The following is an 11674-nucleotide window of genomic DNA, read 5'->3' as shown; positions in this document are numbered from 1 at the left end:
GCCCCGGGAGCGCCCTGAGGGGAAGGGGGCGGGGCTTAGAGCCACACCCACATAGGGGGCGGGGCTTAGCTGGCCCTGAGGTGCCGGAGCGTGGATGGGACTCAGAGAGGGGCGGGGTTTAGCGCGCAGGGAGGGGCCCAAAGGCGAAGAGGGGGCGGGGCTTGGCGCTGAGGGGTTGGAGCGTGGCTGAGCGCTCGGGGAGGGCGGGCAGGGGTGGGGCTTAGGGCCACGCCCACATTGAGGGGCGGGGGCGGTGCGCAGGAAAGGCGCCCTGAGGGGGCGGGGGCGGAGCTTAGCGCGCTGTGGGCGGGGTTTCGCTCTCTGTCAGCCCCTGGTGCGAGGGATGGAGGGCGGGGTCACGGGTGGGGCCGGTCCCGTTACACCCCCGGGCCCCGTTTCCAGCCGGAGCCTTTTCACGGCGCGCGGGGAGGGGGCGCCGGGGCCGCCATGTCGCGGCTGCACCAGAGCAGGTCGGTGTCGGTGTCGGTGTCGGTGTCGGTGTCCGTGCATGTGCCCGTGCCCCTGTGCGTGCCCGTGTCCATGCCGGGGCTGGGCTCTCTCCCCTCCTCTCCCTGCCGAGTGGGCTCTGGGGGGTCGCGGCTCTGGGGGCGCGGGGGCTCTGGGGGCTCTGGCCGTGCCCGTCCCAGCCCTCAGTGACGCGCGCGGCTCCGCTCCCCTCAGGATCGCGGACTTCCAGGAGGTGCTCGGCGAACCCACGGTGGCCCTGGCCAAGCTCCGCGAGCTCTGCTTCAGCGGTGAGTGCCCCCAGGGAGGGCTGGGCAGGGGGTTCGGGCTCGGCGGCGGCCCTGGGGTGGTGCAGTCTCCCCGTGGGACCCACCTGGGCAACCCCGGAGCGCCCCTGGGGAAGCCTCGGGGGCAAAAGCGCTGCCGGGACGGGCTAACGTGGCTGTTTCTCTGCCTGGTGTTCCGCAGGAATCCCCTTCGATGGTGGGCTGCGCTGCCTCTGCTGGAAGGTGGGTTTTGCCCCGGGTGCTTTTGCTTCTTGGGGTTGGTGAAGCGCACGTAGTGGGTTTTTTTAGGTGCTTAAAATCGTAAACAAACAATCGGTCAATTCAGAGCTTTAAAAGCCACTCGAAGTCAGCAAGAATTCGGGGAGATCAGCACTTTGCATGTGAGCAGAGCCTCATTTTTAAGCTGGGAGAGCATTTTGGTTGGGTTGGCTATTGATCAGTCCTGCAAATAGGTCTGTGTTGGAAACCAGTCCCTGAAATACTTCTGGTAAAGTGCTTGGCTTACTGGAGAAAGCTCCCAGTATTTTCAGAGAGCCAGTTCTCACCCCATGTTTGGTTGGCTCATCCTACAGGTGTAACAGCTCATTTAACACTGATTCATGTGCATCTGTCCCCTGTGCAGATACTCCTGAACTACCTCCCTTTAGAGAAAGCCTTATGGAGTGCTTTGCTGAAGAAACAGAGGTGAGGACATTGGTACTTTGTCCCTTTATTCCTAATGATGTCTGCAGAGAAGAAGAATAGTCCTTAAATAATTAAGTACCTTCATAAAACGAATTGTTCCTGTGTGGAATGTGCTGTTCTCTCAGCTGCCTGGTGGATTGACCCTTTCAGCTGAACTCAGCTGAGGAGAAGGAGCAGGATGGGACAGAGAGATCTGTTCAAACTCTGTTCTGTGAGCTCACCTTCACCTTATCTACCTCATTACAAATTCCTCTTCTCTTCCTTAAGGGATCTCTATTCCCAGTTCCTGAAGGAGATGATTATCCAGCCTGGGATTGCCAAAGCCAACCTGGGTGTTTCAAGGGAAGATGTGACCTTAGAAGATCACGTGAGTGTTGTTAAGCCTTTGTGCTGCAGAAAATTCCTCACAGCTCTAAACTGTTTTTCTGGAGTCTGGACCCCTGGGCTGCTCTTGGCTCTGTTCCCACTGTTGTGCCCTTGGCAGCAGAATTGAAAGTTCCCAGGTGCCAGCACTTGTATCTTGGGAGCCTTCAGAGTGAATTATTGGCAAAGCACCAATAGCTCTGAAAAGGGCTGTTTCCAGCTATACATGTCCCTGCTCCCCCAACTTCAGGCTCCCTGCCCAGGCTGTGGGTCTCCCAGGGAAAGGGAGAGGCTCCTGAAAGGCACCTATAGCAAAGAGAGGCTCTCCTGGGAAGTCAGGTCCTTGAGTGGACTCAGAACAGGTTAATCTGAGCAGAGGATTGAAAAGAGGCAGGAAAGTCAAGCTGGACTGTGTCCTGAAAGGCAGGAGACACACTTACTTCTAGTAATGTTGCTGGCTTTTTTTTTTTAATGGACTATTTCCTGCATCCCTTGGCTTTTTGCTTCTCTGAAAGTGCTGTTAAGAGTGTTTGTGTGGGAGGAGGGAATGGAGTAACTGATCAGAAGAGAATGTAAAATGATACAGCTGCCTCCATGACCACCCTGAACGTTCACTCCTCTCGGTGATCTGCCCTTCTGATCCCTGGAGCTTTGGTGGTGTAAAACTGGTGTGTCTGTAAAACCACACAGACAGGTCAGAGTGATCTTTGAATCCCTTGGAATGTTGCTTTTTGTTTTCTTGGTTAGTTGTTAACTTTGTGTAGATCTTGGTGTGCAGGGGGGGAGGTGTGGAGGAGGGAGTTAAGTTTATCATATTAGGAAACTGGTCAAATACAGGACAGGTTGTTCATGGAATATGTATTTCCTTTTTCCTGGGCACGGGGGTGGTGCTTAATCAGCATTTTCAGAGCTGAGATAGCAGGGGATACTTGTAGCTCAAAACCAGAACACCAAAGTACTGGGTGGGTGGGTAATTCTTACCCCAAGTCCAAAAACCATCTCCATTGTACAGAGTTGGAGCTGCAATCAGGAATCTCATTGACATGAGACGGGATACCTGGGAACAAAATCATTGAGACAAGTGAAAAAGGATTGAAAATGTGAGAAAAAACATGACCCTGATGCACTAGGACCGTGCTGGTGCTTTGTGGCCGAGGGACAGCAAGAAAGGATTTTGATACATGTGAAACATGCTAGTTCTGTTTCTGTTGTTTCTCCCTTTAGCCCCTCAATCCCAATCCAGACAGTCGATGGAACACTTACTTCAAGGATAACGAGGTGCTTCTGCAGATAGACAAAGATGTCAGGTGTGTGAGGCCCGAGAGGTTCTGGTAACACACCGTACTTTGAAAACCGAGTTTAATATTAAACCAGGCCTCCCATTCGACGTGGGGCACCTCCTTCCTCCTCGTGCCTGATTTCCTTCTGTGTCCATCCCAGGAGGCTGTACCCTGACATGGCGTTTTTCCAGCGCCCCACGGACTATCCCTGCCTCCTGATCCTGGACCCCCAGAACGAGTTCGAGACGCTGCGCCGGCGGGTGGAACAGACCACGCTCAAGTCGCAGACGGTGGCGCGGAACCGCAGCGGGGTCACCAACGTGAGCCCGGGGCTGGGGCTGTGCTGGGGCACGGGGCAAGGCCTGGGAACTGGGAAGGGGAAGGGTGTTCCTTCTGCTATTTTATCTTTCTGCTTGTGCAGTGAAATTAAGGAAATACCCCAGCAGATACTGAGCAGATACTGAACACATTGTAGGACCAGTCGATGTGCGTGACAGACAGCAGGGAATTAGGGCTGGGTTTATTTTTAAGGATTGTTTTTTTTCATGACTTCTGCCAGAAGTTGAAGTCACAAGTTGACATGTGCCCTCCTATATAGAAAAAAAACACTGAAGAGTTAATAACCCATGAATGTATTATGAGTTTACATAGTCATCAAGCACTGGAGCTCAGAAAGCTGCAATTAGGAGAAGAGCTGGGTATCTGCTGAAATATCTGTTGTCCCTTCCCTCTTTCCTGAGGGTCACAGCACATGTGCTGTTGTGGAAGGTGGTTTCTCCCACAACAGATCAATACCTTCCCTCACACTACTGACAAAGTAGAACTACACTGGTTCCTTGCTGTGTGGGATCACGTGGTGCAATGATTCAGGGAAACTGTGTGTTGCTGCACAGGCTGATTCATTCCTCAGGGACAGCAGCACTAGGATTCCACTGCCTGTGTGCTTCCCCTTTCTGTTGGTACAAACTGCCCAAATTCTTTTGGGGCCTGTGTGTGTTTAATGCCAAGCTTGGCACGTGTACTGAATGATCTGTGCCAGCTGGTTATCCTGATCCAGCTGTGGTTTTTGCCTTCTTTTCCAGGTGAGCTCCCCTCTTAAAACCACCCCCAGTTCTCTGAGCGAGTACGAAGTGCTGCCCAACGGCTGCGAAGCTCACTGGGAGGTGGTGGAGAGGATCCTGTTCATCTATGCCAAGCTAAATCCCGGGATAGCCTACGTTCAGGGCATGAATGAGATCGTGGGGCCTCTTTACTACACCTTTGCTACAGACCCGAACAGCGAGTGGAAAGGTGAGGGACCCTTCTGAACTCCCAGTAACAGCTGTTGTAGTGGGAGTTCTCTGCATGGCACGAGGAGTTTTGGGGATCAAAGCAAACTGGTAGGAGCTGAAGGGGCTGGGAGTGGTGAGGACATGGGAGGTGAGGATATTTGATGGTGGGAGGTTTGTTTGTTGTCCTTGGATCTGAGTTGCACTAAATCCCTTTAGAAGCTCTTGTTTGCTCATACTTATATACACATGGTAAGAAAAGAATGGAATGGGAGGACTTTGCCTGTTCTACTTTGTGGAAGCTCTGAGGGTGTGTGCTGGTGGCAGGGAGAGCAGATGATGTTCTTGGGCACAGATAACTGGTTTGTGACCTTGTGTCACAGAGACCTTGTGTTGCACACAGGGTGTGTATCTGCAGTGGCTCTGTAGACATTTCTAGTTAGAAAAGAAAGAAGCAAAAAATGGTTGTTGAGCCTTGTGCCAGACCAAGCAAGCCAAGATCTGTTGGGATCCACTCCTTGAATCCAATACAGCAACGAGATTATGGAGCAGGAACAGTTCTAAAGCTGTGTTCCTCTGTCAGTGGTGCTTCCTTTCTTCCCCTGTGACTTTACTTTCTTTCCCCAGAACATGCTGAAGCAGACACTTTTTTTTGCTTTACCAATCTGATGGCTGAAATTCGGGACAACTTCATCAAGAGCCTGGATGATTCTCAGTGTGGTATCACCTACAAGATGGAGAAGGTGTACTCCACCCTAAAGGAGAAAGATGTGGAGCTATATCTGAAACTGGTGAGGAGCCAGGTGTTTCTCTGGGTCTGGAGTGGGATGGGAGGAGTGGAGCTTAACAGTGAATGTCAGCCAGTTTTGTTAAACTGTACTTGAAGAGAACAGAGAGGGGATATGAAGGCTTTGCCTGTGGGTCATAGAGACTCTTATCTTTGAACTGAAACAGCCTCTCCTTGGAGTGAGCCCAGGGTGAGCTGACACAGCAAAGCTTCCTCCCCTGCCTGGCTCTGGAAGCAAACAATGGTTGTTGCACAGCTTTCAGCTGGGAATCCCAGGGGACTTGGCCATGATCCTTGGTCACCTGTGTTGAGCTGGAGCCTTTACTCTCTTGTGGTTATCAGGCAAAACATGGCTTTGCTGTAGAGTTGTTCTGAATTTGAGGCTGCAGAACAAAAAACATTCCTCCTCTCCATGCACACGTCTCTGTTGCCACTGGCTGCCCTGACAGCACTGACTTCAACTGCATGGAGATCATTCCAAAGGAAAAGTGAAATCTAGTGAGCTGGACAATCCCACCCAGCCAGTTCTACTGTTCTGCTTCATCCAAAGGTCTCTGAGTGCCTTGGGTTTGCGGGAGTTTTGTAGAACATGTAGAAGGCAGCTTTTGTTACAAACATCTTCAGTCTTATAGTCCACTTGGTGTGAAAGTCCAAGGGGGATTTGGAAGGGAAAGCTGTTCTTGTTGCTTCAACCTTCATCAAATCACACTGAGATCTTTTTCCATCTGTAAAAATTAGGATATATTTCTTTTATAGTCCAAAAGATGGGTTGTCAGGACAGGGACACAACCCACAGTGTTGGCTGATGGCTGATGTAGTAGGGAGAAAATAAACTGCTTAATGTTTGGCTGACAGGAAATGGTCTTGGCCATGCAGCAGCTGGTCCTTGAGAACGTCAGCTGGTCCTTGAGAACGTCAGCAGGATCCTGAACTTGTTTGGACTTAAGTTTAAACTTATGGTCCCTTGGATTTAACATCAGAAAACAGGAAAGTTTCAGGGTGGAAGTGCTTACAGCATGTTTTACTCACCATCAGTGTGAACTGCAATCCATCTTTGTTTCTCTTTTTGAATAGTAAACCTTTTGATAAATACAGGGCTTCTGGGAAGGAGAGGAAATCCTGACAAACAGTGGCTCTGGTAGTGGGGGAGGGCTGCAGCTTTGCAGATAAAATGCTGTTCAAATGGGAACTTCACAATTCCTTGGCACGTTTAACGGAACTAACACAAATAGTGCCATTAGGGAGAAAAGCTTCCTTTACTCCACGGACAGAGGAGGATTTTCTGGCTTTGCTGTAGGTGTGGAGCGTGGCTGCACTGAAAATCTCTCAGTCTGGAGAGTCTCCAGAGGAGGCAGAGGATTTGCTGGTGCTGCAGGAGGAGCTGGGAGCTTAGAGCAGGGAGGAGACAGGGATGGAGACATGGGGTGCATCTCTTGCCTGTAGGGAGCTGGCCAGGAGCACGTATTCACTCTTTGCCTGGTGCCTGTCTGACAGCAAGAGCAGAACATCAAACCCCAGTTCTTTGCCTTCCGCTGGCTGACGCTGCTCTTGTCCCAAGAGTTCCTGCTGCCAGACGTGATCCGGATCTGGGACTCCCTCTTTGCCGACGACAAGCGCTTCGACTTCCTCCTGCTCGTCTGTTGTGCCATGTTGACGTAAGTACACAGGGAGTCCTCTTGTTCTCCTCTTTCCCTCCTTTCCCTAAATCCACCGAGTCTTCTGTAGGTGTGTATTAAAGCATCTGGTGAATGGGTTACAGTCACTGTTCACACGGGTAGTGAAAGTGTTTTCAAAACCTCTATAAGGGCACAGCGTAGTCTGTGCTTTTAAAGTTCCTCTGTAAAGAGTCAAAAGTAGCTGGAATAATTTCCATCTTTCCAGACTTATCCGGGACCAGTTGCTGGAAGGAGACTTCACTCTGAACATGAGGCTGCTACAGGTAAGGATTAAATATAGTGGGCATAGGGAGCAGTTTGAAAAGTCCTAAAATAGTACTATGAGAGAGGAGGATGGTGTGTGAGAAGGCAGAAGGGTATGCTTGGCTCAAGAGAAGTACCATATTTCTGATGTCTGCATGCAGGAAAATCTGCAGGGGTCTTGCAGCACACTCAGTAATGAGAGGGAGAATCTTTTTCTTGTGCACCCGTTCTAGCCTACAGAGAAATTGAAACAGACTGCAGGTTTCTAATGTTTGTTTGGTTTGCAAAAAAATTGAATAATTTAGAGCAAAGATGTGAAACCCTATGTAACACTTACATTTTTTTGGCCAGAGGGTTTTGTTCTAAGATCTGTGAGAGCCTGAGGCTGGAAACGCCTGCACTGCACAGTTGGATATCTCAGGTTCTGCCAGTTCCTGCTTTAGGCTGTGCAAGATACTGGCTTTGATAAGGCTGTCTGGCATGAAGAGAGCCCTGGGGCAGCCGAGCTTACTGTGCCCTTGGAGGACAAAGTAAAACGACAACAAACCTCTTTGAAGGGTATTGAGGTTTGATCAGTTACAAAACAGGAAACTGTAGCTGTTAAGGGAGTAACCGAACCTGGCAGTGTGTTATTATAGGCCAAGAATGTTGTTGTCAAGGTTTGCTCTGCTTCAGTCAAACAGTCTGTACCAGGAGTGCTGGCTGGTCACTGAAATCCCTTTGTTTCTTTGCCACAGGATTATCCTATCTCTGATGTTCATCTGATTTTGAAGAAGGCAAAGGAACTTCAGGATTCCAAATAGTCCATGGGCCTAACAAAAGGTGTCAGAGAAGCTGTGGCAGTGGATCCCAGGAGATGCCTCCATGGAGTGTGGTGCACTAAAGCTCTTCGTGGTCCCTGCAGGACTTCAGGTTTTGTTTGGGCTAATGGCCACCTTGAAGACTTCCTTCTACTCTATTTATTAGGTCACAGACTGATTACTTCCCCATCTACTTGGGTCCTGCACTCCAGATTTTTCCAAGTCTCAATGCCTCTTTGCTGCCAAGAGCAGTTCTTTGTATTTTTTTTTTTAATGACTTTAAGTTTGGAGAGAAAGAAACCTTCTGTCTGCATATCCCTGAAGGGATGGACTCCTGTATCATGGAAGTAACACTTGGAGTAACTTCGGATGGGGAAAGGACAGACTGAGTCCAATGAATTTTGGTGGGTGAACATAGAAGGATCTTCCTCCTGTGAACAGAATGTATTCCAGTGAAGTCACACAGTCTGCCATTCAAGTAACTTCTGGATTCTCCTTCCTTGTGTCTGCACTTGGCCATCCCTGAGGTGTGTGAAGAGGAAGATGGAATCAGTTTCTGGTGATTGGACCCCTTTGCCTGGGAAAAGGACTTGGGAAGGCGAGATGGGAGGACATGGTGACAGCTGGTGGCTTTGTGCACTCAAACTGCCTGAATCCAGAACCGCCTTATCAACGAGGTCTCCCTGAAATCAAGACTGGTGGGTTTAATCCCTGAGTGTAGTTGCAAGTCAAGCCTTACTACGCACAGCCTTAGAGCAGGATTGTTGCTGCAGGGGGGCCTCAGGCTGCTTTCCTGGCTCTGAACTGGAGCATATCCAACTACAATCAGGATCGTGAAACACAAGAAACAGACACCTGATCATGTGCAATGAAGACAGAAAGACAAATGTGTCATTGCAGGCACAGCACTGGGGTTTTCTGCCTCAGTGGTTCACATAATACTACCCTGCATTGAGCTCTGGTCACACTAACCTTGGTATTGTCTCAAAGTACTTCTTGCCAGGAAGAGATGTGGTACAGTTCTGACCTAAATAAGAGTCCTTTTCTGGCACAATCCAGCAGCTACACAAGAACCTGTTATTAGTGACTGCTGGGGCTGATCCACTGCTGTGTGCTGGTCCTATTGGAGTCAGCCCTGAGTTGGACACTTGTTCCTCCTGAGAGAAACCTGCTGTACTTCAGATGCAGTCAAGCAGGCTCAGGTGAACATGGACTGAGACACACTACAGAGGGAACTGCTGACCTGCCCCACTGTCAAGCTGAGCAGAAACCCTGAACCTCAGAGGGAGACAGTGCCAGCACCCAGGTGCTTGGGTGGTGCAGAATCTCTTTAGTGAACACTAATCCAGTGTGCTTTTTCCCTTTCTTTCTGTGCTGTGCTGGCTCACCTCTGTGTGGCTCTTTCACACTGCAGTCTTTGGTATTTATGGGTTTAACTTGTTAAAGGTCAGTCTTTGTTAGACCTACTTAAGCTACTGCTGGCCTAGAGTCACCCTAGCAGGAGGGATGTGGGCAGCCTTCAGCTTTTCTTACTGGTGTCGTTCCCTTCACTGAAGGCCAGTTCTTCACAGGCTGCTGTAAATCTCACAAAGGTGTGTGGGGAGACTGCAGGACAGGTTGGTGCATGTACCTGTGTTCTTGTTGGCAATCCCAAGCAATCTCTGCCTCTTCAGAAGATGCTCAAGTACCACAGGTGCAGCCAGGTGTTGCTGCTGTGTTGCAAGAGCAACTGAAGGTTTAAAGCAATCTGTAATTAATACCTGTGGCAACACTATCCCTCTCTGCTGCAATCTTTTCTAGAGGGTACAGTTTTCCTCCAAGGAAAATGGGACAGGTAGACCAGGACAGCTCTACAATGTCTGCTCTAGTCACTGGATGGATATTCTTCTTTCTGAGCTGTTCCAGGTGGTCCCATGGACTCATCTCTCGGGGTACCTGCATTAGGGAGGCTGTTGGCCAGACCTTGTGTGGCCAGACAACCACCTGGGAGGTTCTCTCCAAATGTAGAACCAGAGGGGGTCACACTCTGTGGCAGAATTGGATCTTCTCCAAACACTTCTGCCTCAGAACTGCTCTAAATGCTGCTGCAGCTCTCCCATTCCATGTACAAGCTCTGCTCTCACCTCCCTGAATATCTGGCCTGGGCTGTCCACTTTGAGTCCCCCTGGCAAGTGCAGGGATTATTCCCTTATGCTGGATTTTCTCACTGGTAGTGGGGCCATCCATGGAGATTCCTGTCTGAACAGCTGGAGGTCTCCTTAAAGTAACCTTGAGGAAGCAGCAGGCAAATCAGGATGAAAGCATTACTTGGTGGTGAACTTTGCACATTTTCAGAGTAGCTTTGTGCCCTGGGGGTGACCTGCCTGGGCAGGAGCTGGGCTGGAGCGTTGCACTCACTCAGGGAAGGCAGAGGGGACGTGCAGGTGGCTGTTGAGTGCGGGTGTCTTGCTGTCTTCTCCCTTCCTTGGTGTCCCAGGGCTCATGTTGTGGCACCTTACCTTGGGGGGTGACAGTAGCTGCCTTAGAAAGGAGTCTGCAGTGGTTTAAAGGGATGTGATGAGAGCTTTGGCTGCTGGAAAGGTTCTCTGGGATAAATTTTGTAGCCTTATCCAGACTATGGCTGCTAAATTGAGTGAGTTCTTTGGGGAGAGCTTGGAACATCTTTAAACCCAGACAGGCTGGTTCCCACATAAAAAGCTGCTTTCTATTCCTCCTTTCTTCCCTCTTGTGTGGTAGGACTTCTGTCCTGCTGTTGAAAGGAGTTGACTTTTCAGTGACTGGGGACCTTAATTCTTTACTCCAACACTTTCTCCTTTCTTTAAGAGCAAAACTGGGGGGAGAAAAAAAAGTCTTTATTACCAGCTTTTGAGTCTCCTCATGAATCCCTTGGCTTCATTCCTCAAAGGCTTTTGGTGATTTATTTTTGTTGTTGTTGAGATGAGATGATACTTAAATAGTGGTTCCTTTCTTGTGTGACCAAGTAACAACTACTCCAGCCTTGAGATGTTTCCACCTCTGCTTTCTTTCAATCCTGACCCGCTGCAGCAGCAGCAGGGTTGGCTGAGGGAGCAGTTCTTTGAGGTGGGAGGTGTCGACAGGACACTGTGCTGGGTGTGGGGTAGGATGAGCCTTCCCTGGGAGGGACAGGTCTGCTCTACCTGGACGTCTCTGGAATTCAGGAAACTGTGGCTTCCTCAATCAGGTAGAAGCAAGAGGGTACTAGAGATGAAGTTGTTGGTGGTGGTCACTCAAAGGACTGATTTGTGTGACCTAGACTGGAATTATTCACAGTTTGGCAGTGAGTAGAATTTGCTTAAGGGGTGTTTGGGGAAGCAGAGGCTGTTTTCCCTTAAGAAATGTCAATCTTTGTTTTAGCTGTTTGGGGCACTCCTCTAAAACACCCTTTCCCCAAAGAAAGGAACAGATAGCTTTTTTTTTTTTTTCACCTTGCTTGGAAAGAATTGCCAGAACAGTGTGTGGTGAACACTTTATCACTCTGAAACTCCTTCCTCTACGCTTCTTTTTAAACACTATTTTCATAACGCTTCCCTAACTAAACGGGGTGACTTCGTGCAAACCTCTCCCGGTGCTGTGACCGGAGTTTGGGCTGTCGTGTCCATAGTGTGAGCGGCTGGGCCGGGCTGTCCGAGTTTTGGGGCCCAGCCATCTCCTCCTTCCCGAGGTGGTTTTGCTTTCCCTTCCCAAGCGCGGGAGCGCTGCCTTTCCCCCGGGAGCACCCGCGGGCGCCCTCGGCCGCGGTGTGAGCGCGGGTCCCGCGCCTCGCTGACCGCTGAGTGCTTCCGTTCCGTGTCATTCCCGGT

General features: G+C 50.2%; 1 protein-coding gene across 2 annotated transcripts; it reads left to right on the top strand.

The window, feature by feature from the left end:
• Positions 1-385: 385 nt before the first annotated feature.
• TBC1D13 (TBC1 domain family member 13) lies at positions 386-10692 on the top strand. 2 transcript variants are annotated; one of them, XM_027650210.1, is made up of 12 exons: positions 386-470; positions 682-755; positions 934-974; positions 1375-1436; positions 1704-1803; positions 3024-3106; positions 3240-3399; positions 4162-4369; positions 4975-5138; positions 6629-6789; positions 7016-7073; positions 7791-10692. In XM_027650210.1, the coding sequence occupies exons 1-12, from the start codon at positions 448-450 to the stop codon at positions 7854-7856; spliced, it is 1200 nt and encodes a 399-aa protein (XP_027506011.1). In that variant the 5' UTR covers positions 386-447; the 3' UTR covers positions 7857-10692. The 2 variants fall into 2 exon arrangements, with proteins under 2 accessions (XP_027506011.1, XP_027506012.1); XM_027650211.1 differs by lacking the exons at positions 6629-6789; positions 7016-7073; positions 7791-10692 and adding an exon at positions 6432-6574.
• The last annotated feature ends 982 nt before the right edge of the window (positions 10693-11674 follow it).

Source organism: Corapipo altera, unplaced genomic scaffold, assembly GCF_003945725.1.
Source record: "Corapipo altera isolate COAL_440 unplaced genomic scaffold, ASM394572v1 268, whole genome shotgun sequence".
Taxonomy (NCBI): Eukaryota; Metazoa; Chordata; class Aves; order Passeriformes; family Pipridae; genus Corapipo; species Corapipo altera.
The sequence above is the reverse complement of the archived record's forward strand: the minus strand, read 5'-3'. Positions and strand labels throughout refer to the sequence as shown.

Bases quoted from the DNA above. Each gene is read 5' to 3' on its own strand.
- TBC1D13 (XM_027650210.1), top strand. From the start codon at position 448: ATGTCGCGGCTGCACCAGAGCAG. The intron at 975-1,374 runs GTGGGTTTTGCC...TCCCCTGTGCAG, and splicing joins TGCGCTGCCTCTGCTGGAAG to ATACTCCTGAACTACCTCCC. The intron at 7,074-7,790 runs GTAAGGATTAAA...TCTTTGCCACAG, and splicing joins TGAACATGAGGCTGCTACAG to GATTATCCTATCTCTGATGT.